Genomic DNA, 27,704 nt, shown 5'->3' on the forward strand with positions numbered 1-27,704 from the left:
AAAGACTAGTGACCTGGGAGATGTGAAGCATTAGCACAATGATTTTCATTAGGTGTGCATGGTGAAGACACCAAGTATCAAAAACAACTGAAGATGAATGGCCTTAGAAGGTTTCTGTTGGTTCATACCATCCTGGGATAATGATCTAGAACTAATAACATTGTTTCTTTAGCTAAGTGACAGTGATTAACACAGCTAACCATCATGCACCATATATGGTCATCATGACCAACAGCTCTTGTAGCCCACTGGCCTAGCCATACATCTCAGAATAATATTAATGACTTAATTAAATAGGCATCAAGACAAGTGCTGCTGTACCTAGCCATGTACAAATATCCTTCTTCTCAAACCAAAACAAAAAAAAGACACCTGCAATTTACATACAGTGAAAGATTTGTTAATAAAGTGTCTCTTCTATGAATTAAATCTAGTTGCCATGGCACAATATTTACATGAACTGTTCTTCATTGTCTAGTCACCATAGCAACACCATCAGTGCTGATGCTGCTAATGTCCCTCAGTGTCCATAGGGATTACACTAAATGTGAAATGCGTGAAGGTTAGCAGAACAGAAGTATCTGACTCACCTCGGTTGTTGAGCAGTCTTGTATAGCTCTGCTTTACTGCCATACTTGAGTCTCCCAGCAAACTCATCGTGTTTCTTGCTAGCTGCAGTCTTAGCTTGAACATTCCATAAAGCTAAAAATGATACTTCTCCTAAGTACAAAGTATTTGACCAGTGATACAATAGGTTGAATGATGGTACCTGTGGAAGGTGGTGGTGGTGCAACCTTGTCGTGTCGTACTCCTGCCCACCCTGCTCCTTTGGGGTGATCCATTAACTCTTTTCTCTCCCTCTCTGTCATTCCTTGATACCTGTCCCATCACACTCTCAGTGGCTCCAGGCCAAAATTTATAATAGTACTTCTTACCTGTCTAGCTCAGACCATGCCAGGTTGGCAACATTCTTAGAATCAGGTACGGCTGGTTGTGGTAGAAGAGGCTTGTTTTCTGAAGGATAACACAACTATCAGATATATTGCTCTATTTAACACACACCTGTTTTCAACTTGTGTGCACTACAACTGGGAGATGATGTCATGACAGATCGCAGCAGCTCAAACAGCTGTAACCACAGCATGATTATCATACAGTATAACAACACTAGTGCTACCTTCCAATGCTTATCAGAGTTTGCGCTGTAAATCTGTAAAAAACTTTGTAGCTCTCCCCACAACTGTGAATAGTGCTCGTCTCTAAGCGAGGGTACTTATAAACCATGCAACATCATGTGAGTGTCTGTTACCTCTTTGCATTCTTGCTCCTTGTGCTCACAGCAGGAAACAGAGGCTCGTTGTTGGCCTCTTTTGCTTGCAGTCGCAGGATTACCTGAGGTATACAAGATACAACTTTGGTGACTGACCTTGACAAAAATACAGGAGTGCAACTTTATACCATCAATATAAATGAGTGCCAAAAAGCATGCATACTCACAGCTAATCTTATTGGCCTTGTAACCAAGTAAGATCAGTGAAGCAAGTTTGAGTAAAACAACAAGGAAATGTGGCACCTTAGTTTTTATTAAAGTCCAAGAAGGGACTCATCTTTTCACTTGCTTGTCAACTAAGTTAACTAAATAAATAAAAAGATCCTAATGGGGAAACCTATTTAATCAGGATACTGTGTGGATAGTGAAAATCCCCAACTGTGCCACTTGTGCTAAGTAATGTAGCCAGAAATCTTGATTCTAGCTCTATGACCAGAATAGACATGTTTTACTGCAGTTCACCATACGTTCACACTGACCTTATGACACTTATCATATTCTTCTTCTGTTAAGAATTCATGTCTGTACACTGACACTATGGGCTGCAACTCCTTTACAATAAGATAGCATGTGGTTTACAATATAAGGAAATACATACCAACCTCTTGTAATGAGAACAACAGTGTTTCTCCAAATGTGATTGGCCAGAATTGTGTCTGCCTCTTGATACTGGAAATTGCTGCCACACAGTTGTCACGGTAACATGTTATTGTATAGCTACAATGGATAAACCTGCTTCTATCGGCAACTGAGCTGGGATGACCGTCCGGTTAATATGGTGAGGTACCAGCCTGTGGGCTAACATCATCTGACCAAAATCCTACACATGCCAATAAATTAGTAGCCAGCCATTATACACAAAACAATTATGGTACATAACAGTGGTATAACCCATTGGCCCAGGTAGCAAAAGTAATTGGGTTTACCTAATATATTTTCTAGTCCAGTGGTTGGAATAAAGTAACACACTTTACATGACTGAGTATGGGAAATGAGAACAAGAAAATTGAATCAAATTTTCAATCAATTTGTTACAGATGACTTGCTGGGAATCTTAAGGGAGTACTAGGGAGAAGACTGATAGAGCAAACAAGCAATTACAATGTTGTGCAATACTGGTAGTACTATATTACTCACTGCAATACGATAGTCGCTAACTTTCCCACCCCATCCCTCACTGATCGAAGGAGAGTCTTCGTGTAATGATCTACTGGAAGGAATTGACTGAAGGAATATAGTTCCTGAAAATAAGAGAAAGTGTGGCAGAACTGCAAGTGACACCGGTCATACCTACCAGATTGATTGGTTAAAATATGGGATACCACTTTTCCTAACAGTGGCTTAGCTTGTTCTAATAACACTGATTTGCCTGCATTAGGGACTGAGCATAGCAACATCCAGTTCTAATAGGTCCCCACCTGACAATACGAAGTTTACTAGACACACGGTGGGGCGGGACATCACCTAAGACGAAAAACAATTACAAATCATTTACCATCATAATGATCCTTACATCAACTGGAGTCACTCGGTAGGCACTTGTGCAAAACTGCATGTCTGTAGGAGATAACAGGGGGTGGGGCTACTGTGCAGTAGCTGTGATAGAACACTCACCAAGACTGGTTGATCGTGGCGTGGCCCATTTCAAACTAACTGGTGCGGCACTACTGCCAACAAGAGAAGCAGTAGAGGAGGCACTTTGGTATCCTGCGGAACAATACATGTAGGTAGACCATACACAGCAATAGGAATATAGCAGTACACAATAAGGACATGAAATGTAATATACCCAAGCCAGTCCATTGAGAAGAAACATAACTAACTACTAGAGAACTAGTAGAGTCAGAATCTAGCAGTGGATATAGGCGGCATGAACTATGATATAGTTCATGTTAATATAGTAACAGACTACACAATGCACAGCACAGTGAGCAAACTATGTGGCCAAAAGATGACATCAACATCGTGATTATTGTAAGTGTACTAAGGTGGCTCTGGAATGCTATTGCCCTCAACATCCCCATGCCATAAGCATACTCTCATCACAATAAGCTATCATTACTTTGGTGGCAATTGAATAGCCAGAAATTACATGTTGTACATGTACAGTCCTTGGGGGGAATGCCATATTCAGTATTGTCACAGATCACAACACTTTAGCTCCTTATTCAGTAGTCAATGTCTACAGCATTTAAGGTTACATCACATGAAGCCCTTCTAAAATGCTGCCCTTGCATCATGAAGTTGTATATAGGTGCGAAGGCATTGATGTGAATCAGGACCCTGTCCTATATCTTTGACAGAGGTCACAGCAAAGGGCAGACAGAAGACAGCATATAGTTGGCAGAACTCTGGACTACAGGCAAACCATGTAGACAGATCCTTTCTCCAATGTGATACACCAAAGCAGCAACACAAGCCACAACAAAATGCAGCATGCACCAAGCAATGGGCACACCTCACCATATAGCTACAAGCCCGGGATAAACAATGATACACTTCACACTTCACAATAAGTAGAGTGTCAAGCCTATGTAATTACCATCCAATGCTTAAGTGCCAATAACCACTTAACTGTGAACATCCCATCTGTTTGAACTTGTTATGGCGGCTAGTGTTACCTGGTTTACATGGACTGTTTCACTGACTGGTTCACAGGAAAAGTGTTACTACTAACTACACTACTGAAAGGAATTATTACCTAATCTATCAAGTTCCAACACTTCACTACATCATGGCAAAACAGAAGCAAGTGTCATATCAACAAGGAAGGTGATATCCACAGCCTGATTGTTTTACTAACCTTTGGTAATAATGCCATTTTTGGTCGTTATACTGTCGTGAGCAGGTCTACATGACTCCTCAACTAACCGAGTTGCTCACATTCATTGTCACTACTAAACTTGTGCATGCTCACAAGGCAATCCAAAATGTCTACTACAAGTTGCAGTACCTCAGATTGCCAAAGGCTTTTATATTAACCAAGCAGTAAAAGTGATGGTTATTCTAAAGCAGTTGAAATAAGCATGGGTGGCCAGAAACAACAATGTCAGGTTAAGAAAGAGAGAGTGATGGAGGATTAAAACTGAAGACTGTAGAAAGTGTTACTAAAGCATATAAGCAAGAGTATAATTATATTAGAAATCAAGAGTATCGAATGGGTGTATTACCCCATGATTAATGATTGCGTGAAGTAACATGCAGTAATTGTTCGTTTATATTGCCATTAAGGGTTGCTGTGTTTAGCCCAATTCGGCCACTAAACCAAATGAAAACATAAAGGGAAATGGTTAATGTTAAGTTCTGGCACTGCCAAGCGGATCCCTGAAGGTGTGGCAACTCACTCGTTTGTGCAACCGTTGTTTTACCAAGCTGGAGTTATCTTGGGTCCTTACTACACTTTCCTTGTACAATAACTGTTGAATACTTGGTTAAATAACATGGAAAACTGGCGAACAAAGACCCGTTGCCACGTACACATTTCAAATTACCATTTCGCGTAAACGAACAATTACTGAAATATCAGTGTTATTGTATGCAATCATTAATCATGGGTTAATACATTGTTCGACACCCTTGGTTTCTATTACATACTCTTGATATAAGCAAAGAGAGGGAATACTTCTTACTTTCATCAAGAGTAAATATTCCATTATTTACTCTTGCTTTCATGCATCACCCGCTTAGTGACAATTGCTAGGAGGCAAAAAAAAATTGAAAACAAAGACTCAGCAAAAGGGTACCAGCAAACTCAGTAGGTAACCATCACAAATAGCACGAAGAAGTGCAGCAGTACCAATGCTACTGCTGTCGCCTTTTGCCTAACGAAAGATAGTATGCCAATTAATCAGGATATTGAAGATATCAGACCAACAATATGATTTGCCTAGCAGTACTTTTCAAATACATCCATTCTGGCTCTCTATAAAGACACTTGTCAGAAATGCAAAGATACAAAAGGCATGTGTGGACTAGTAGCAGAGCCCTTATCTGATATATTGTGAAGCATAGAAAGAAAGATGGTTACTTCCCTTATTTTTTACAAAGCTGGATAAAAACTGAAGCTCAATTACTCCAACACTTACCTACTAGTGATTGTAAAATGGTCAACAGTTGATGGTAGGAAGAACAAGAATCTAACGTTGGATGGGTGTTCGCATCTGACAGAAGATGCTCACATCTACAACCAACTTGGTGAGACATTGATCAATTCATGCTATTCCTAGCCCACTGGTTGAGTTTACAGAACATGTTAATGCTCCAGCCATTAAGCCACTGGTTGTTTTTAACGTTGTCAGTAGGGTCACCAGGAAGATCAATGTGTGTGACTAAGCAACATGTCATAGAAGACGGTGCAGAGGTGATAGAATCCTGTTGTTGAAGATGATCATGCTATAGTCTTGGTTGCAGGTGGCAAACCAATTTGTTCTTATGGTGCGGACAGGCCAGGTTTCTTGTATCACAAATGTAATAATTCTCCTAGCTAATAATAAATATTGAACAAGTGGAAGGAAATATAAGAAAATTCACATTTGAGCAGGAATGAAACAAGGAAGGTCATCTACACCTGCAGCAACACTTTTTAGCTTAATAATCAAGTTTTTTGCAACATAATTTATGACTGGTAAACCAACGCATACCACATTAAAGGAAAGAATGACATAATCAGATTAAGCAGATATCAATTGAGTGACTGAACATGTGCTTCAACTCTAATTACTGAAAGCAACATGGCCATTCCGTTTTCTTTTCAGCTATGTTCTAGACAATATTACAAAACCGAAAACAAAACAAGAAGTGTCTCTGCAATCGATCCAGTCATTAATTAATGAAAAGTAAAGTGGCCATTCCAAGGACAAAGGTAAGTCCAAAATGTACGCACTGTAGGTGCTACGGTTGACGAAAAGGTACGTCTTGGGTATGGGGTGCCAAAATGGACAAAAAGCCAATATATGAAGACAAAAAAAAAAAATTTTAATCAAGGCTGTCAGCAAAAAAATATGACTCATGTTCTCTCTCAAAATGCCATTATTATGGTTTCTCAATTCCTCTCCCTGCCATATTTCTAGCCCCCTGTGATACAGAGAGCTCCAACGCTTGAAGCCAGGCATATGAGATCCAATCATTTGAAGCTCCTGTGAAACTGAACTGGGAGGTTCTTCTGGAGCTGGAGTGGTGGTCAATCAAGAAAAACTTGATAAAAGGGAGGAGTGTATTAACACAAGAACAGGGCTGGAGAGCAGTCTGCCAAGGAGTTCCAAAGCTTCATTTGTCCAACAACTCTACATGGTTTTCTTCCACCACCTCCTGGCCCTGCCCACATGAGGAACCAACCCAAATGTGGAACCATGGAGGATCGGTTGGCTGTTCCGGAAGCCGCGGGCAGGGGGGTGTAAGGTGGTCCCTATGGTGGAGTCGTGGAAAAGGGGATGAAGGGATACTGCATCCAGACCTCCACTGCCGAAGGGGTTCCCGCCCGGCACTCCTCTGCCATGATCTACAGTATTGGGCATGTGTTGCTTCTCCGCTATGTGGCTGTCCTGTGAGCTTCTGGATCAGTAGATCTCTGAGATTCATGTTGCTTAACAATGCAGAGATTTGTTTCTTTTGTTCCACCAATTGTCCGTTGTCTTCTGTACATTCATCCTTCTTTGTTTCTTCAGACGCCATTGTACGAACTACTAATCACGTGCAGCAAAAAAGAAATAGTGAATGCTGGAGTGCATGCATGACCGGATATGGACTCATTTTTCTTTATTTTTGTACTGAGCTACTAATTGCTTTAATTTCATATGTAGAAAGACAAATACCCGTTTTACAAGCAGCAAATCTCACGAAATATAACTTAGTTTAGTCAAATTGATTAACACTCTTTAGTACACACAATAAGCGGTTGACGCAATGGGCTTATGCTAACACTGTGTGTTTGATTTCTTCACTGTTTGACACCACATGAGCCCGAGTATGGGGTGTCAAAGTGGACAAAAAGCCAAATACTATATGAAGACAAATAATTTTAAATCAAGGCTGTCTGCAAAATATAATATGACTGTGTTCTCTCTCAAAATGCTATTATTATGGCTTCTCATTTCTAATTTACTGACGGCTATAATGCTCTCAATTTACACGTGTTGTTTCTCAATTTGAAGTAGACATGTTAACTTTCAATTTGAAGTTTGTACATGTTGTCTCTCAATTTTTGAGCTGTGTACATATCATCTCTCAATTCATAGTAACCCTATGGCATGTACAAATTGAGAGACAACATGTACAATACTTCAAATTGAGAGAAAATGTGTTCAGTGGAACCTCTCTTATATGGATGGTCTGGTACCAACTGCTTTCCGTACCTTGGAAATGTCTGTAACTAAGAATCAAGCTTTAAAACTTGCAACTGACACATGTCTCTCTGTACAGTACAACACACAGATGGTTACAGTATACCTTTAAAACATACATTGTATACAGTACAGTCCAGCCCGTAGGGAAGCGTCACACCTCTTATTCAGCCAAGTTATGCTCAATCAGTTAGTTAGTTAGTCAGTCAGTCAGCAAAAAATATCACCCAAATTTCTCCTTCGCGATAGCTAGTTGGCAGTATCGGTTAACCATAATCAATGGTTTCAGAGCAACCCTAAATGCTTCTATGAAAAGTATGAATTTTCTGAGTAGAAAGGGAAAACCCTCATGATCTCTACTTAATCGTGCTTCTGTTAAGTAAAAGAAGTACCCACTCATCAATCCACACAAACATACAGGGATCATAGATGAATATCTCTGCCATGAATACACTGACCGGAATATTGTAGGGCTTTGTATTGTATCATAAAGTGAAAACCTTTAAAATATTTGATGCATAAAGCAACACTCCACCCTTTTGCCACAGTTCTTGCTAGTAAATTTCATGCAAATATATTCTCATGGTTGCATATCTCCCCTCTACACATTATGTACATACCATACCACTAAACCATTAGTTACTATCCAACTAGGGACTAGCTAAAGACTGAGCCTGTAGACCTGTACAGCAGAAACTTGACACTGAAAACTTGGGTAGAATTAGGAGTAACACAAATCTATGACATACCTGCCCTCAAGATGTCTCGATGGGCGTCAGAATGATGCAACAACTCCACGTCGTAATTAGCTGAGCTACCTCCAACCTGCTCCTCCTAATAAAACAGTCACTTTATTATGAGCAGTGGATGGTGCACTAACAAACCTTCATTGGTATTCCAGTGACGATGGTAGTTGTTAGGCTGAAGTGAGCCTTAGCTAGACTGACCAGTTTCTCTTTTAGTAGTTTAGCAGGAAATGAGTAGACCACACGTGACACCTCTGGGCACAACTATAGTATCATGTATGTGCACACAAGACATTGACCAATACACATAGTCACATACCATAGTTAGAGGAGCATCAGTAATGGGGTGTGGTCTAATAGTTGGAGCAAACATATTCACCACTACCAGCTCACAGTGAGCTATTGGTAGCCTGTATACAACATCTTGAGTGGTAGCTCGTGACTGGTGGATATTAATATTCTCTGACTTCACCTGTTCCACAAGAATTGCCTCCAGTTTAGAAATATCAGCTCCACTGTGAAGATATTGCATGATAAATACATTGAACCAATACATAACCCTACTGCATATTTTAGCGGCAAACAATCTATGACTAGTTTTACTTTGCAAAAGTAATAATGCAATATATTTGTAATGTGTTACATCCAACAAAGCATACATTGAACAAAATTTTATTATATGTGACTGCTCTATTAGAGTATCTTGAAACAACGGTAAGCAAGATGATTGATGATGCTTGATGAGTCTTAGTTGAAAGTCAATATCTACAGTATTAAAACCACATAATAATGGTTGGCTAATACTGTAGAGTCTTATTGTTAGACGCATCTGCTTAATAAAACTTCTCAAAAAATTATTGATTAAGCGTATGTGCCCAATAAAAATTTTTGTCGTGAGTGTTTATGGATTTGTTTTCATGGGGCAGTGTGATTTGCAGTCAACATGTATACCAATGTTTGGAGTAAAGTTTCTGTGCAAATCCTTCATGAGGAATTTGAATTTGGATACTGGGTAGGCAGCAAGATGCCGGCAATACCCAGGAGCATAGCCCAAAAAATACATACAATTTGTACTATTGTATGAGTACAGTTAGGTCAGGTGAGTAGTCTTTATAGGAGATCCCTTTGAAAAGTGTTAATTTCAATCACAGCTGTGGGTAAATTATTCAAATCACAGATTGTTCTGAGATAGAAGCTACACATCTAGAAGTTAAGCACAGAGGAGAATGAGTTTCCTCCGCTTCACATGGTAAGAGTTTGTTATTGGCCATGTACTACATGAAATTTTGAGTCTCGCACACTTGACAAATTTCTAAAGTATGCACTGAATAATTAATATACGCTTAACAACCAGAATTAGAGATAGACCCAGTGTAAAAAATAAATACTGTGATTAAAAATCATATAATTGATCAATAAAAATAAAAAAAACCAACAAAATTATGTACTACTGAAAATTTAATGCACTTTTCATGCATGTTTAAAGCAAATTAATAATTACATTGCCCAGCTTTATTTCTAATGTCTTGTACTAATGCAATATAATTCACAATATGTTTGCACCAATGCACTTCTTACATGGCACTAGGCACAAAACACATCAACATTTGCTGCTGCGAAGTACGTACCTTTTCAATGGAGCTAGTAAAATAATTCTGCCTCTGTTGCTAGGCAATTCCTGTTGTCCAGTTGTCACCACAGCATATTGAGTAGCACACAAATCAACTAAACATCTAACAGCATAGGCCAACCCCTTCTGTACGCTGTCCAGGTGGTGCCTCGGTGGCTGGCTCACATATTGTGGCATGCCAAAATTCTGAAGTCCCGTCAAAATCTTTAAACCACAAAATTAGGGACTACGTTCGTAATAATTTTATTTACCTTTTCCAACTCCTGATCTTCATCCCGCCAAGTGTTGATAGCCAAGCACTTGGACATATCTGATGCTATAACGCATACCTATGGCATGTGATTGCTTGATTACATCATCAACCACACCTACTACTCACCAGATGTTGTGTGGGGAACAAGTCGAGGATCACGCGACAGTAATCAGTCACGCTTTCCGTACAACAGCTCCAAAAAGTCTTACATAACGAGAACGTCTCCGTACACGCCTTATTATTCTTAGCTACGTTAACATCAATATTTACGGTGTCACCACACGGTGTTGTGGATAACTGATTGGCCGCTAACACAATCACCGTCTTCTCCATCCGTCCCTGCTGTCATGCATGCACGAAACTATTAAAAACATCTGCGCATGCGCATACGCCATCTTTCCATTCCTGTTGGTTGGTAGTCACCTTTTGAGCTTGTCTTCACCATGGCTGAGTAAGTGATGATTAGTACCCGACTGCATGCTATGCATCGTATACTTTGTGTAGGGCAGACATCGCGCTTATTGGACTGGCCGTTATGGTAAGAGCCGGCACCGTAGACATCAGAAACCTTGACCCAGCTAACTAGTCCGTCTTGCTGACAATAGTAGTATATACACTTGTGGTATATTGTGCAGTTCTTGTTAACTGGTTAGCTTATTTGTGTAAGTCTATTCTATTTCTCTTGTAGGGCCAAAACCTGATTTTGAACATGAACGATCATGGATTTGTGGTGAGTAACGTGCGAGTGGCAACTGTCGTTTAGCGCACAGCAGATATCACTTGTTGCATGGATATTTACATACATGTACCATCAACAATCCCACTGCTATGCAATTCATTTCCTGTTAGCACTTGGGGGCCTTCTCTTTTGATTGGTAAATCCGATCAGGGGTGGGTGACATCACTAATAATAGTGATAAGTAGCAGAATTCTTGTGAGGCTCACATCTCTGTGTAGGTGTGTGCCTACAATAGGACGGTAGAGAAAGTTGACAACTTTCTGGCCAACGAAGCTAAAGGTTAGTGTTATTACTATGGTTACTACAGCAGATACCTACTTGTGCAGGCACAAAGGTTGTTGGTGCCAAGTCCTTGCAGGAGATGGTGTCAAAGTTGAAGAAGCCACGCCGGGTAATGATGCTTGTGAAGGCCGGAGAAGCTGTGGACAAGTTCATTGATGCACTGGTGAGTAAATTACAGGCATGATTTCTTAATTGGTAGAATCAGGCTTGTATTATGCTATAGTGTTCGTGCAGAGTAAAAATGCATCCGTATTTTGAAAAATCTTCCAAGATAATCTTTACCACTTTATTCATTTATGATGAGCAGTCTTAATTTCATTATTACCCAGTTTAATTCATATCCCACTCTCTGCATACCTTAGGCATATTTTTGCTGGTGCCTGTAGTAAAATTCTGATTGATCTTCCAGTCACTAAGAGCTCTCCGTGATGTTGTGTAGACAAGAGTTTACTCATGTTATATAGGTGCCATTGTTAGAGAAAGGTGACATCATCATTGACGGAGGCAACTCAGAATACACTGACAGCCAGCGACGTTGCAAGGATCTGGCAAAGAAAGGAATCCTCTTTGTAGGTAGCGGTGTCAGTGGTGGGGAAGAAGGTGCTCGATATGGCCCATCTCTGATGCCTGGTGGAGCCAACGAGGCTTGGTAAGCAAGTATGGCAGAGTTAGAATCATAGATAGTAATAGTGGTGGTATACAGGGAGCACATCAAGCCAATATTCCAGGGTATTTGTGCTAAAGCCAATGGTGAGCCATGCTGTGACTGGGTAGGTGAGGACGGAGCTGGGCACTATGTCAAGATGGTACACAATGGTATCGAATATGGAGATATGCAGGTATGAAGAATGTAATGCTGATAAGAGTACATACTCTGTTCCATAGCTTATTGGAGAGGCCTACCATATGATGAAGGATGTCCTGGGAATGAACCATGAAGAAATGAGTGCAGTGAGTTTCTATGCAATGTCTCCTTATACAAACACACTACCCCTTAGGCTATGGACGAGTGGAACAAAGGAGAGCTAGACTCTTTTCTCATTGAAATCACTGCAAACATTCTCAAGTACAAAGATGACAAAGGTGAATATCTTGTAGAGAAGATCAGGGACGCAGCCGGACAGGTATGTTAGAATGAACACACAATGTGTTGTTATTCTCCTGAACACTATAGAAGGGCACTGGAAAATGGACTGCCATTTCAGCTCTAGACAAGGGAATGCCTGTCACCTTAATAGGTCAGTTGTCTATTACAGGGGTAATAATGTGACGTTGTGGTTTAGGAGAGTCGGTGTTTGCTCGATGTTTGTCATCACTGAAATCTGAGAGAGTCGAGGCCAGCAAAGTACTGAAGGGAAAAACATGCAGCAAATACGATGGCGACAAGAAAGAATTTATCGAACACATCAGGAAGGTAGTCCAACTAACTAAAAGTTTAAATCTCTGTTCATTCTAAGCAAGCTGTTTTCTCTCACAGGCCCTTTATGCCTCCAAGATCGTATCATATGCTCAAGGATTCATGTTGCTGAGAGAGGCAGCCAAACAATACAACTGGAAGCTCAACTATGGTGGCATTGCCTTGATGTGGCGAGGTGGCTGCATCATCCGCAGGTACGTTGCATGTCAGTTTAGCACACAGCCATATACACTCTCTTATTTGTTAGTCGGTTCTTGGGCAACATCAAGGATGCCTTCGACAAGAATCCAGGACTAATTAATTTGTTGTTAGATGATTTCTTCAAGGATGCCATCGATCAATGCCAGGTAATTGAGATCACTTAAAGTGGAGTATCTAGTACAGCTTGCCTTCCACAGGAATCATGGCGCAAGGTAGTATCTGCAGCCGTAATGCAAGGAATACCATGCCCTGCTTTCAGCACAGCTCTTGCCTTTTATGATGGCTACAGGTTTGTAAACTTTTAGTAATCTTAGAAGGCTATGTGTTGTCGGTAGATCTGAGAAATTGCCAGCTAATTTGATTCAAGCCCAGAGGGACTACTTCGGTGCACACACGTATGAATTGCTGTCCAACCCTGGAAAATTTGTTCACACCAACTGGACTGGCCATGGAGGAAATGTGTCTGCCTCAACCTACTCTGCTTAAAATAATGGATACTGGACATACTCGTAGCACCTCAAATATTTTCTGTTGTCATTATTATTAGTGTATACAGCAATAAATATAAATGTTACATTGGAATATGTATAGTTCTCTTGTTTCATAATTAGCTTCCATATTTTTGGTAGACAGTGACCACAGCCGCTCCACCCAGACCAAGATTGTGTTGTATTGCAACTTTAGCTCCATCTACTTGCCTCTTTCCAGCTAGACCTCTCAACTATGCAGGAGAAAGAACAGTGAATGTAATACAGTAATTAAAAACTATATGGGAAACTTAGTGGTGACTCGACACTGGGTACAATGGTTTTCCAGTCCATTGTCAAAATAAACTTTGTGGATGCTCACCAGCAACATTGCACGTGATGCAAATATGTTCTTGATACCGTAGTAGACACTAATGATCTAAGGGTGAGTTATTAACTCAACTGAATATGACAGAAGAGTCCCTTTACTGACACTTTGTCTGCCTAAATATTTACGAGCAGTTTGAATTTTTATTAAACATGCACATTATTATTGCATTTCCGTTTGTGACAATGGACTGGAAAACCACTGTAGACTTTATTATACTGTATGGTGGGTTATTTTTGAGGGTAAATTTTTTTGTGAATTGCCACCATCCAAGATTTGGAGGGGGGGGATTTTTGCCTTCTTCAGATGCATTTATAATACTAAATCGACAAGCTACAATTTTTTCAAGGATAACATCCAACTTTCATAAATTTTTCCTCAAAAAGTTATGCTTTATGGTACTCTTGTAATGAAAGTTGTGAGTGAGTATTGAGACTCTGATACAGTTTTGGTGAACACTTTTCATTGTACAAAATAATTCACACTACACATTACCTGCCAATTGAGCTCAGCACATTGTGCTATTCCAGATGCCCCCAAAGGATGACCCTTGGATATCAGACCACCGCTAGGGTTGATCACCCACCTGCCACCATATGTGTTGTCTCCTTCATCAACCAGCTTACCTCCTTCACCCTCTGAGCAAAGACCCTAAACAGGTTCAACCTGTTAGTCTAGCTAGTTGTTTGTAACGTACAACTAACCAGGGCCTCATATGTAAGCAATTCATTAGTAGAGAAGCAGTCGTGTAGCTCCACTACTTGAGCATCTGTTGCTTTAATACCTGTTCCCATGGAGGTGACTAGCATTACGTCATAACCATGGTTGTTACCTGCTTGTGTATATGCCTTTGTGGCGGCCATTTGAGCCATGCCAAAACCAACCAAACCTGTTGTCATGGTTACAACGTTAAACACAATCAATAATAGTGGTGCTTACTAATTGGGTCCAGTAACATGTTCTCCACATCAGTAGCCAACCCCATTCCAATAATCTCCACAGCTATCAAAAATGGTTATTAATTTATTACCAAGACCTCTCCATTATCTACTCTTGCCAAGACTAATAATAATATAGAGAGGCAAGTGTATTAAATAACCCATTAAGTTCATAGTACTGTATGACCACATTTTGGCCATATTCATTTCAAAGAAGCCTTGCTATGAAGGTTTAAAGGGCTTCTTCTGTCATAACTCACCACCAGGTTCTTAAAATGAATATTGTTGAAATGTGATCATTTACTGGACTAAGACACTGTGGGGACTGGCTAACCTTTATCTTCCAGCTTGTGCTCCTTAACGAATTCCTATCATAAATGATTTATGTTTATAGCAAAAAAAAAGCTTGTGGTTGTCACCTCATTGGCTAAAATAGCAGCAGCTGCACCATCAGATGTTGGACTACACTGCAATTTCTACAAACATAAAAAGGAGTGTAGCTGATAGTATTATAGCAAACTGAAAATATAACATCAGGACTAGCAAAATTCTACCCCACAACAGCTGTTTAATGTCACATTGCCTTACTGTTAGTGGTTCAAATATCAATTTTGAGCCGAGTATTTCCTCCAGTGTGTATTCATCTTGGAACTGAGCATAAGGATTGTTTACTGAGTGTTTATGATTCTTGTAGGCCACTTTGGCAAATTGCTCCTTGGTAGTGCCATACCTAGAGCATGATGTGAGCAGTGGCAAGAGATCACATGATGCTAACTGTTTACTGTGTTGTTGGCCGGCTAATGCAAACATCCATGGAGCAACCGGAGCTTTGCCACGATCACCCCCTAATTCTGTCATCCCATCTACGTGTTTGTCCAATGGATTGACATCACCCTGTCCATCCAACCCCAGTGCTCCTTTCTGAGGTGCACAAAAATGTGTACAATCGGATGACTCACATATACCTGCATCTTCTCAAAGCCCAAGGCTAATGCACATCTTGCCAGGTTGCCCGCAATTAACTGCCTACTTAGATACAGTGCTGTACTTCCTATGCAACCAATGACATATAAGAGCATCAATTATCTCAATATTCATAGCAACATACACACATTCAGCCTATTAGATAAGTATCTGTAGGAGCAATATGCACCGCTGACAAGCTATTGTTAGTACATGTGGATCAGTAAAATACAATTTCCCATATAAGCAGCAGTCTATCTATAACTCACACAAACTACATATTCACATACACACCTGTAGCACAATTATTATTACAATTCACAACAGGTATTCCAGTTCGTCCCATCTCATAAACAGCTCTCTGTCCCTTAGTGGAATCACCAAACACGTACCCTACATTCTTTGGACAACAATATCATACCAACAGAGGACAATCACCAACTCACAGCAGCCTCTACACTATCAAACGATACACCAGCATCATCCAGAGCCTTCTGTATTGCTTCACGTGACATTTCCGGATAAGTAGGACCAGCTGGACCCAGTGGCTACCAACATCATATATGACACACCAAGTCATGTGTACATCCTTACTTTCTGAAACTATTGGAATACACTGAATTCACACACTACTCTACACCTTAATACAATCATACTGACCTTTGTCATGCCCACACCTACCACAAAAACTCGCTGAGAAGGTGCAGGACCAGATATCCTCCTACTGGTCACCCATCCAAGTGACTTACCACGTAACAATACTGCAAAGCGGTTCATCTTTGCTACTGTAGCTGCAAACACTTAAAATCAGATTATTAGCGCATGTGCCACTTATCTGGTCTGATCAGTTTAGGTCACGTGCATTCGTTTATTCGTATTTGAGGCGGGAATCTGGGAAATGGAGTTCGTAATTCCATCCAGTAGGGAAGAGCTAAGAAAGGACGAAGGAAAGGGAACTTACGTCGTAAAACAGATATTTGACAGCGACGAACTCGCTGTAGTGTTAGAAGGTGCGAAAATCCTTGATGTTAAAGAATTTAATCTATCGTTGTCATAGAATGTTCAACAACGTTCGACTCAGACGGACCGAGAGCTATTCTGGACTGCTTTGATGTCTACTACTCGTTTGTCAGGTATAATGGTACACTATGGTGTAGTGTTATAAAGTGCTGCTACCTCGCAGTCACTACAATGAAGTGAAAAATCCAGTGAAAAGCGTAGGTTGGAGTACTTGTGTTAATGGTGAGTTTTGAGCATGTGTAATATTGAACTGTTCATGAAGCTACGTCCTGATTTGATGTATGCACACTCATACAAATGGGACGTATCCTGATTTTGCAGTGTCACTTTTGTGTGGTGATATAGTGGTGAATTTCTTTGTCAGATACCACCCTTGAATAATTTACCACGTGATTCATCAGTCTGGTAGTTGCTCTCAATCATAGTGGTCATGAATGAGCATAAGCCTTTCCTGTAATACCTTTTTTACAACATTCATGACAAATGCTGTTCTCCTCTATTCAACAAGGTCATTGTCCTAAATATTCCGTCTAAGAAGTTTATATGAGGCTTGAGTTGTAACATATGATTAATAATACCATCAAATAATTTAGTCCTCCTGTGCATGGTAAAAGTCACATGCTTACACAAGTACATATTGCATCTCATAGGCTTTAGCCTTCTTGCAGGTACCCCATTATATACCTGGGTAGAGCAGATAGACTGGGTAAACTGTATTTGCTGATTCCTGTATGGTAAACAGTAGCTGTGATTCTAATCAAGGTGCTAAATTCGAAAGAAAAGTTCTACTACTTCATAGATATACTGACCTGAGATTGGAATCATTTTTGTGTTGGATCATTGTCCAAATTTATCACATAGAAGATTAGTTCTGTTCTTGTATCTACTTTCAGAAGCATTGACAATTACATGTGCTACATAATGGTACCTACATTTTGGCCACTCACACTGAGAGACACATCCACCAACCAGTGAACCACCTGCTTTCACATAAGGCTTAAACAAACATTACTATCCCACCTTTTTGAAGGAGATAACTATGATCTAGTTAATGCATTTGCATTGGAGTTAATGTGCTCAACAAATACACACACACACACACACACACACAATAACTCCCTATATGTTATACCACAGTACTGGAGGGATTGTCACTAGAGATAGATAAATGGCTAGACAAGCCAATGATGGATGATAAACATGTGATGAGGAACAGTGTGAAGGTTATAGCATATCCTAAATGATGTTTTAACTCGTACCCTAAATTACTAACAGATGACAGTGTATATTATTGTTCAACTGATGGAAATTATTTGCAATGAGGAAGCCAAACCCTCCATTAATGTAGCTACTAAGGTACATTGCATACATTACACTGTTGGTCACATGATCTGGCTGTTAGGGTCGGAAGTCAACTAAGAAATCAACAAGTAGTGATGGCAAGCTAGACTGGTCTTGTGAGAGGGAGAGGACAATGAGAGTGATTGCTCAGTTACTGGAACTTGATATGAAGCAGCTTTGGGAACCACCTCTGGCTAGTTCAATGGATGAATTATCCAAGTAAGTATCATCATTAAAATAGAATTAAATCTATGATACTTCCATTTGTAGTGTGGTGGTTGGTTGCTGTTTCAAGCTGCTGGAGGACCAGTCTGCAGCTCGTGATAAGTCACTACGGGAACTACTGGTTCAAGTACTTGGTCACTTAGTGCACAGTTACAATCAGACACTTGGGGTGGTGTTAAAGGCAGCACAGATGCTGCAACACTTTGAACACTTAGTGTCACCTCTAGCCCAGATCATCCAGTCAATATCTATACAGTTTAAATATCCTAATATTGTCACTGAGATAGTCAGGTATGTTAGTGTGGGTGCAGTTACTTCTAGCCACACCCATTTCTGCTGCAGGGAACTAGCCAATCGCGATCCAGCAGATCTCAGTATGGATACTAGTGGTACAAGGAGTTTCTGTAGTTTCATAGCTGAACTGGGACAAAGAGTTCCAGCAGCTATACTTCCAGTGATGGAACCTTTACTGGTACATCTTGGTGGGGAGGTTAGTGACTGCTCCTACTTTGGTGTGTCCTGACCATTCCTTGTCCTCCTGTGTAGTCTTATGTAATGCGTAATGCTGTCCTCTTGGTGGTGGGGGAGTTACTAGTACAGGAACTCAGTAGTGAGTCCAGTGATGACACAGTGAAGAATACCAGGGACCAGTATTTACACTTGCTAGAGGTACAATTAGATCTTTTACAAGGAGTCTTTACTTGTAAACAACTACTGTAGAATCACATTCATGATACTAATGCATTTGTGCGCAGCAAGGTGCTACAGATTTGGAGGCAACTGAGTGAAGCTAAAGTAAATGAGAAGGCATCTAAATGTTTGTCACGTCCCCTTATTCTTTAGGTGATCCCGATAAGCAGACAGTATCAATTGCTGGAGATGGTACGAGGGAGACTTAGTGATCGCAGCAGCAATGTCAGAAAGAGTGCTATTGTTTTGTTGACATCATTTCTCAATGATAACCCATATGTCATAGCCCAGGTAGACCATCATACACCACTTATCTACTTTTATTGTGTCACCAGCTAGATGAAGAGCAACTATCCAGCCAGCTAACTGCAGCACAAGACCAACTGAAGGAGTTGCAGAAACAGATTCCATCTGAAGATGAAGCTCCTAGTGAGAGTGGTCCAGATGAACAGCTCACACAACAAGTAGCCCAGCAGATGTTAGCCATACGTTACCTCACTGTAAGACACAGTCAATTATGTTAGTGTGTGTCATTACCATACCATTGTAGGATGCACTAGAGTTCACAACAAGCATGTGTGCATGTATCCCAGTTGTGACGCAGTTACTGGGGTCAAAGACATCTACCGACATTATTGAATCACTGCAGTTCTTAGCCTCAGCTTTTGGATTCAAACTAAAGGGGGGTGCTGAAGGTGTTCGCAAGTCTCTAGTCTTGGTATGGTCTGGAGAGGTGCAAATCCGTGAAGCACTAGTTGCCATGTACCAGAGACTGTACCTCAGGTATGTCATAATACCATTCATTCACATATATAGTACTAACATTACAGCAGTGACAGTGTAGATGGATTGTTATCCGTAGTAGAGGGTAGAACTGTCGGTGATTATGCATCATTAGAACAATTGGTAATGCTACTGTCGAAGGCCGGCCATATTACTCCATCATTACTTAATCAGCTATGGGATGTATTTTCAATGAAGGTAACATAATAGTCAATTGTAAATGCATCAAATGATTGATATAGGGAAGTTCTAGTGAGCAGAAATCTTGTCAAGCATTGTTAGCATTGGCCATGGCCTGTGATCAGGATATGATACAAGCACACCTCTCATTGCTTGTTTCCATTGGGCTTGGCCCCAGGGCACAGCATGACCCACTACTAGCAATGTACACGTGCCATGCCCTCCAGCGACTGATAACAAAAAGTTCTGATAAATCACCACTAAGGTTTTCTTCATCTCATGTGATCTTCACTAGACTAACTGAACTGCTAGTATCTGGTATGAGAACAATGATGATGTCATTTATGTAATATCCTATGATTAGGGTTAACTGATGTTTCCCTGTCCCACTGGCAGCCACTAGCAGAACAAGCCATCTTTACCATATATGGATTAGCCGAGCAGCCAGATGTGGTGTGTGAACAACTATTGCAACAACTGGTAGCTGCTGCTGGTTTGGATGTGTGCTCCACACAACCCATAGCCACCTCAACACAAGGTTGACTAGCAACTTAACTATTGGAGTTTATATGTGGAATATCTGCAGATACACAGGGGGTGGGGCTAGAAGATGCAGAACAGCAGCTAGAAGTGCAATCACTGGTGTTAGCACGTCTACTGGGCAGTGTAGGTGACATAGCTCAAAGACAACTTGTCCACTTGCAAGTGACAATATCCAAAGAGCTAAAGAGAAGGAGACTAGAACAAGAAAATGCCACTCCAAGAAAGAAAGCATCTAAGGTGTGTAAATGGTATAATGGTGTATAACTTGTGTTAAACGTGTGTTGTGTTTCCAATTTCCATCACAGCAACCTGCAGAGATCACTACAGAGGAAGAGATGTTGTTGACTGGAGCGTCTGCAGATGACCCTGAAGCAGAGTTGGTTAGGAGGTTGTGTGAGGTGGAACTGTTAGAGGATACTTCATTGTTTGGACAATTCGTTCCCATTATCCTGGAGGTGTGTCACAGCCCCTCCCACTATTGCTGCCCCATCCTCCAAACTGCTGCAGCTCTGTCACTAGCTAAACTAATGTTAATCAGGTAACGATACAGCTAATGTGTCAAGCACTATCCATTGTTATTCCAAATAGTTCTACATTTTGTGAACAGCAGCTTCAGCTACTGGTAACCATACTGGAAAAGGTACCTTTGATGTTAATGACACCTTGTTTGTATCATCATCATCATCCAGTCGTCACTGAGTGTTGTCCGTGCTAACACCATTGTGTGTCTGGCTGACCTGATGGTCCGCTTCCCCAACCTTGTGGAACCATGGACTGCACACCTATATAACAGGTATGTCCATTTGTCATTAAGACCATTTTTCATTCCCTCCTTCTTTTCAACTGTTCTTTTTTTGCACCATTATAGACTACACGATGACTCAGCGATGGTACGTAAAAGCACTCTGGTATCATTAACCCATCTTATCCTTAATGACATGATCAAAGTGAAGGTAGTGTACCTATTGGGAATATTAGATACTGAGTAGAATGTATATATACATGCATTACATTATCAACAGATGTGGTAATGGTATGTATATTCATCTGATCACTAAAGAATTTTATAAGGTGTTAGTATAGATGCCATAGAGTGTAATATAATTTATAGAGGGCTATACACTGTGTGGTACATGATAGCACATTCCTCAATGCTATAGGGACAGATCAGTGAGATAGCCTTGTGTATGGAAGACCCTGATAACAGTATAGCTGACCTCGCTAAGTTATTCTTCCATGAACTAGCCAAAAAGGTAAGTAAATACTACAGTGCCAATACCACATTGTTATTGCATCACCCCCATTAGGGAAATTCCCTGTACAACTTATTACCAGACATAATTGGTCGACTATCAGATCCAGAGTGTACTATTAGCTCTACTTCATTCCAGTCCATAGCTAAGTATGGTTACTAATCCATGGGGGCTGCCTCAAGACCGCTCATTACCCCACACACAGGTACTTGTTCTCCTATATAAAGAAAGATAGGCAAGCAGAAAGTTTAGTAGAGAAGTTGTGTCATCGATTTAGAACCACCAGGTATGTTAATCTAAAATATGTAGCTTCAAATTACACGTCTACATGGCAACATGTTAGGTTGGAGAAGCAGTGGGGAGACATAGCATTCTGTCTGGCTCAACTCTCCTATTCTGAGCGATGTCTACACAAGTTACAGGACAATCTGAGCTGTTACCAAGACAAGCTACATGACGATGAAGTCTATAACAACCTCACAGCTATTGCCACACGGACTAAAAAGTTTGCCAAGCCAGAAGTAAAGGTGGGTTAGAAGCTGGTTAATTCACAATAAATCATTCCAGCTAACTAACAGAATCTGTTGGAAGAGCTGGAACAACACTGGAAGAAGTTACACAATAAGGGATCTTTGGATGAGGACCCTACCAGTCCTGCTAAAACTGAAGCAGTACTAGGTTAGCCACCATGATCTCAGCCAAGTTTGAAAACATGTTTACAACAGTTGCTGGGTCAACAGTAAAGAGGTCAGTGGCAAGACGAAAAGGAAAGAAACAGCCATTAAGGGAGGCTAACATTTCAACAGATGAAGAACTGTCACCAGTTAAAAAGCATAACACTCGGCATAAAAACAACACAGAATTACTATATGAAGCGCAATAAAATGGAAGATCAATATAATGTGCCTATAACTTCATGGAGTTATCACATGGTTTTTGCATATATTGTCTATGTATAAAAATTTCTGTTTATCTTAATTCCCAAGTGCCAAATCCACGTGTCTTGTGAAAGCCCATTCTGCTCTGGTTGTATATCATTCCCCACACGTTAACATATGTCGCCAAGTGGACTGGATTTTCAGTGATGCTTACATCCAAATCAGCTGCCTGGAGGGCCTCACCAAGTGCTTGTACAAAAGTGTCCACTTGCAGACGAGGATTATCTGTGACTAGTCCCCTCCTATCCAAGATGTGAGATTCAAACATTGCAAATGGCATGGTTGCATGGAATGGGTTCCAGCGCTGGAAGAAACCTGCCTCCTCTCCTTTAAGGTTAAGCCTTACAGTTTTCTTTCTTTCACTAGACCTAGTGGCCAGTTGTAAGGCAAATAATGACATCATGGGAGCTTACCAGACAACAGCATAGCTGGGATACACCGGCTGTCCATACACCACTTCACTGATAAGCTCCAGTGGCACAACTTTCCATTCTTTGATGTACTTAAAACGAAAGTTGAAAGAGCAACTAATCACACTGTTTTCACTGAGCAGTACAAGTCGCTCCTGCTCGAAATCCCAGTGGTCAATTCTTAATTACCAAAAATACACATAAACAACAGGAGACCATGACAATTCATTAAACATACTCGGTCAGTAACCAACAGCCCTTCAGATTTGAGTCATTGGCACTTAGCATTTTTTTAACCATGGCCACTGCTTCGTCTATCGTGTTCTCCTAAAAATGTGTGAAAAGGGGGGTGAACGTGCAAACAGAAAACGTCAGCAGACCTGTACTGCGAAATATTGCAGGTCAATTGGCGATCCGGTAGACACTGTGTCACCACTACTAATTGGTATGATAACTTCTCCAGATGTCACGTCTTCTTCAAGACTATCGCTCGTGTGCTTCATTTCTTCACCTGTTTCTTCCGCCATACTTCAAATTCTTTGCTTATGTACTTAATTAAGCGCGTGCGCGTAAAGTGAAGTATGGAAGGACATAGATATTATCATAGATAGTATATGTTAGGTACGTAGTATATAATATCTATGATATTATCCATGGTTTTTATGATTTTTAGGCTTTTTTAGACCTATGTGGAATCTTGGAACATGACTAAGCTAGAAAAGCAGGGCAACAAGAATGTTGAAGAACTTTTATGCAGTAGCATTACAGACATGCCAACTCTCACGTATTTAATAGACGTGAGTCTTACTCTTTGGGTAGTAATCTCACGCCTAACCCTCTGTTTCTCACTCTTTCAGCTTAGTTCTCACGCATTTCTCGCACTTCATCATTAGCCCTGTGCTTAAAATTGGAAGCCTTGTGCTTATTTATGAGTATGCAGTGACCTTTTTCTTTTTTTTTTGGTCTTCACTACCGAAAATCATGGAGCTGCACTTGAGTCTAGTCCACATTGCTGGTAGTGTTTGAGTTCTCACTCCTAAAATTGTTCAGAGGTTGGCATCTCTGACCGGCATTAGTGTAGCTACCAGAATCATCCATACAAATTTAATACATGCACACAAGGCTCACAAGATCAGATATCAGAAAAATATAAAGCTCATAGCTAATCAGGGGACCCCCTAACAATACTTAAGTAACAGATGTGATATGCTGATGATGCTACAGAAAAAACTGACTGGACTACAGGATGGCTTGCTGTTACCACTTTTCAATGGAGTTTCCATCACCACATAAGTTTCAAAAGTGTTATTTTAGGGGTTGCTTTGTCACGTTTATTGCCCCCTTTGTTAAAGAAGCAAGTTACAGTTTTTTGGGTAAAGAATTGGAGCTATTTTCAAACACACCTCTGCTATCCATCCTCAAGGTGCATACACTGCTTTTACCCATGGTAAATCGGTCATCCATACAAATTTAATACACATGAGGCTCATAAAATCAGTTGTCAGAAAAAGGTAGAGCTCATAATCAGGGGAACTCCCTATAGTGATGTTTTTGTAACAGATCTGGTAGGCTGATGATGCTACGGGCCTATGGAAAATTGACTGTACTTTGCCACATCATAGCCAGATCATGAACTATATGACCCACGACGTGTTCAATCTTTTCTGACATCATTAAATCATAAAGAACAGTATACACAGAAAATGTGCCTACTTACATGGGAGCCACGTTGTACAATGGCTACAACTCTGGGCTAAAACACTGGAGGTCCCAGGTTCAATTTCCAATCAAGGATTTTCTGTTTATGTTGCAGGTCTGTAATTTAATTGTTTAAGCTCTTTAGTTTATTTTCTATGTTGATCTGTACAGTCCTGTAAAGTATTAATTAATAAAATAAACTTGATGTGCATGGCTATAGCATTTATGGTGCAAAATAAGAGTGTTCTTGCTTTAAAAGAATGATTACTAGTTACCATGTAAATATTGTAACTATACGTAGTTACTATTGTACAGTTACTAGTTACAGAGGATGCAACTAGATATTACTAAGCAGGGGTGGATCCAGTGGGGGGAGGGGGGCTTTGGGGAAAGTTTTACTTGATCAATATGCTGAGGATTATAATGAAAATTTGACTTCACGTAATTATATGATCACTAATAATACAAATACTCATAAACCCACCTTATAAGCATCTTTCCAATACATTATCACCCGGATCAGCATTGGAGGTGTACAAGATCGAAATACTCTAATAGAGCCGTCACCTAACTACCCTAATAGAACATTCAGCAGATACATATAATAGTTGGTTCTGCTATGGAATTTATCCATATCTGTCTGTACCTATATATGAAGTGCATTGGTCTGTTTAAAAGGCTTGATTCATCTACTTGTGTAGTTATTATTCAATATTGCAATACTTACACAATTTCCATTGAAAATGCTCTCAGATTCAATCTCATATTATTCATAATTCACTTTCAACGTTATTATTCTAACATGCACCTATTGTTGTCAATTGTGAGAGTGTGCAACATATGCTTGGTTGTCTGAACCTACCCAACTTTTCCATTAACAAATGCTGCAGGCAGAGAGCCGTACCTATTGTCTAAAGGCAGTATACAAAATATCTACAGGTAGAAATATGCATTTTATGTGGAAATGTGTAGTGTTTTAGCATCTATTTTTCAAAATTTTCTTGGGGGGAATGCACCCAGACCCCCTAGTTCCAGCATGCTTTGCATGCTAGGAGGACCTCCACCCAAGACATTAGTACCTTATGTTAGCCTCCCTCTCCCCTCTTATAACTCCTAGATCCGCCTCTGCTAAGTTACTTTAAAAGTTTATATTACATAACAGTTACAAAAGTAACTAGTTATCCCCAACTCTGTGAGTGTTACTGCTCCCTTAGTTGGACTTATTGTAGAACACCTCATTCCAAATTGTCTGTGCTCATTGTCATTCTGTTATAGATTCCTGTGATGCTTTGTTCTACACACCACTGTTTGCCTTTTGTCTTTAATGACCACTATTACTGTATAATATTACTGTGTGTGTGCATCATGCACGCACGGAAACAGTTCTCAATAGAGGTTACCTGTCCCTACTATTCATCATAATGAGCTGTGGGACATCATTGCTGAACTTCTCACTGGAATATGGGAGTTACACAATCCTTGTTTCACCTATATCGAAGATGAAGACGTGTAAGGTCTTTATTTCCGCTCTCAGGGTAGATGTCCACTATAACAATTACATGTTGATTCACTACACACTGATGTTTCTGATGACTTCAATAGACCCAATATCAGCTCATAGTGGACTGGTACATGTAGTTATGCATGTAAACTCAGCTTTGAAAATTGAAGGAATAACATCCCTTGTGAAAAACTCTCCTAAACTGCAACTTTGTGTGCTAAAACAAAAAATGAAGTTGCACTACTAGCCTATGGTTTTTTGGCCATGGAATCTCCTACATTGATATCACTTCAGTGTACAAGATTCATCCTATTTATAGCTGAAAATCAAAGTACATATAATGCTTTGATTCAGCGGCGGAGGAAGTAGTTAATATGAGGGGGGGCTGGGCTGACCCAGACTTATTTCTATATAGTATGGTAAGGTGAGACCAAAAAATAAAAAATAAAAAAAGGTCGCAACCAACTGACAAGAGCATTCCACCTCACCGACTACCATTTCTAGCTGATAAACTACATAAAAATCCTTTCATAGCTCGCTACACACTGACTACTTTATTAGAGTGACTGCTCTATTAGAGTATCTCGATCTTTATCACGGTTTTCAGCCCCACTCCAAGAAAGATAATTTCGGTGTGATATCATTCTGAGGGGGGGCTTTAGCCCCCTAGCCCCCCCCTTTCCGCCGCCTATGCTTTGATTGTTTAGTACATATAAGTGTTGTTTTGTACATGTTTGTATGCAAAGAGGGTATAGTCTTCTGTGGAATAGCACCTTCAATAAATACCAATGTAACTCCAGGGGGGGATGATTGTGGTGCTGAAGCAATCTCCTCTAGCCAGGAAGCTACAAGTGTAATTGCTTTTTCATTTTATAAGCATAATCAATAACAAGATGGCTGAGTAAAAATCAACTATAGGTGGTCAAATTGTATCTTAAGAGTATAAGGTTTAACATCTGCTAAAAATTAAAATACATTTAGACCAGTCAACTAATACATTTAAACCAATCAACATCTGCTAATAGACCAGTCAACTACATTCATTTAAACTCTTCTAGAAAATCTATGAGCTAAAATTAAACCTCTCCTCCTTGGCCTGCACACTGCTATCTCACCATTACACCAAACGTCCTTTGTATATACAGAACCACGAAAACCAATTCTTTTACTAGTGGGTGCTTTTGAGGAGCCATTCTGAAAAAAATTCTTTTTGGTTAATTGCAGTGGCAGTCTTAATTTACTTGATGCTTGGGTTGAAATGTTTCCCTTTGCAACTAGCTAAAACACGCATCTAGTAACATTTATGGTTTTAAGATCCCTATACTGCTATCATCTGTATAGTCCCATACATAATTAAAATATTAAATTTTAAAACACCTATAGTACAAACACATTGTGAGCACATCTATATATGCTTGTATTTATTGGAT

The 27,704-nt window shown here is 40.1% G+C and overlaps 5 protein-coding genes across 5 annotated transcripts; 2 read left to right on the forward strand and 3 right to left on the reverse strand.

The window, feature by feature from the left end:
• Positions 1–326: 326 nt before the first annotated feature.
• Positions 327–10,680, reverse strand: LOC136243744 (integrator complex subunit 13-like). Its single transcript, XM_066035345.1, has 21 exons — positions 10,424–10,680; positions 10,296–10,373; positions 10,043–10,248; positions 8,734–8,929; positions 8,553–8,678; positions 8,418–8,502; positions 2,945–3,037; positions 2,844–2,887; positions 2,749–2,794; positions 2,625–2,699; positions 2,468–2,571; positions 2,063–2,150; positions 1,933–2,009; positions 1,810–1,881; positions 1,310–1,392; positions 1,178–1,259; positions 1,063–1,129; positions 936–1,014; positions 770–879; positions 591–720; positions 327–541 (listed from the first exon to the last, which is right to left on the reverse strand). Exons 1-21 carry the CDS (start codon positions 10,628–10,630, stop codon positions 511–513), a joined length of 2,079 nt encoding a protein of 692 aa, XP_065891417.1. The 5' UTR covers positions 10,631–10,680; the 3' UTR covers positions 327–510.
• Positions 10,642–13,518, forward strand: LOC136243745 (6-phosphogluconate dehydrogenase, decarboxylating-like). The gene is made up of 15 exons (XM_066035346.1): positions 10,642–10,748; positions 10,802–10,835; positions 10,986–11,027; positions 11,255–11,315; positions 11,363–11,481; positions 11,783–11,967; positions 12,022–12,157; positions 12,204–12,269; positions 12,317–12,442; positions 12,493–12,556; positions 12,602–12,732; positions 12,796–12,929; positions 12,983–13,082; positions 13,134–13,225; positions 13,272–13,518. Exons 1-15 carry the CDS (start codon positions 10,741–10,743, stop codon positions 13,420–13,422), a joined length of 1,449 nt encoding a protein of 482 aa, XP_065891418.1. The 5' UTR covers positions 10,642–10,740; the 3' UTR covers positions 13,423–13,518.
• Positions 13,368–16,548, reverse strand: LOC136243746 (sterol carrier protein 2-like). The gene is made up of 13 exons (XM_066035347.1): positions 16,353–16,548; positions 16,139–16,295; positions 15,987–16,092; positions 15,695–15,780; positions 15,505–15,650; positions 15,318–15,459; positions 15,149–15,205; positions 15,064–15,097; positions 14,731–14,793; positions 14,624–14,680; positions 14,496–14,575; positions 14,287–14,442; positions 13,368–13,657 (listed from the first exon to the last, which is right to left on the reverse strand). The coding sequence occupies exons 2-13, from the start codon at positions 16,205–16,207 to the stop codon at positions 13,544–13,546; spliced, it is 1,110 nt and encodes a 369-aa protein (XP_065891419.1). The 5' UTR covers positions 16,208–16,295; positions 16,353–16,548; the 3' UTR covers positions 13,368–13,543.
• LOC136243743 (condensin complex subunit 1-like) lies at positions 16,546–22,705 on the forward strand. The gene is made up of 27 exons (XM_066035344.1): positions 16,546–16,702; positions 16,750–16,825; positions 16,876–16,934; positions 17,850–17,935; positions 17,988–18,068; positions 18,115–18,272; positions 18,324–18,569; positions 18,621–18,768; positions 18,825–18,947; positions 18,999–19,073; positions 19,122–19,259; positions 19,304–19,468; positions 19,519–19,751; positions 19,799–19,949; positions 19,994–20,249; positions 20,296–20,469; positions 20,518–20,711; positions 20,780–21,012; positions 21,063–21,114; positions 21,164–21,267; positions 21,343–21,427; positions 21,635–21,727; positions 21,782–21,876; positions 21,933–22,013; positions 22,071–22,254; positions 22,306–22,405; positions 22,453–22,705. Exons 1-27 carry the CDS (start codon positions 16,591–16,593, stop codon positions 22,608–22,610), a joined length of 3,660 nt encoding a protein of 1,219 aa, XP_065891416.1. The 5' UTR covers positions 16,546–16,590; the 3' UTR covers positions 22,611–22,705.
• On the reverse strand, positions 22,620–23,643 carry LOC136243747 (tumor protein p63-regulated gene 1-like protein). The gene is made up of 4 exons (XM_066035348.1): positions 23,456–23,643; positions 23,314–23,402; positions 23,079–23,255; positions 22,620–23,033 (listed from the first exon to the last, which is right to left on the reverse strand). The coding sequence occupies exons 1-4, from the start codon at positions 23,600–23,602 to the stop codon at positions 22,697–22,699; spliced, it is 750 nt and encodes a 249-aa protein (XP_065891420.1). The 5' UTR covers positions 23,603–23,643; the 3' UTR covers positions 22,620–22,696.
• Positions 23,644–27,704: the final 4,061 nt, after the last annotated feature.

This window comes from Dysidea avara, chromosome 13 (genome assembly GCF_963678975.1).
Source record: "Dysidea avara chromosome 13, odDysAvar1.4, whole genome shotgun sequence".
In the NCBI taxonomy this organism is placed as follows: domain Eukaryota; kingdom Metazoa; phylum Porifera; class Demospongiae; order Dictyoceratida; family Dysideidae; genus Dysidea; species Dysidea avara.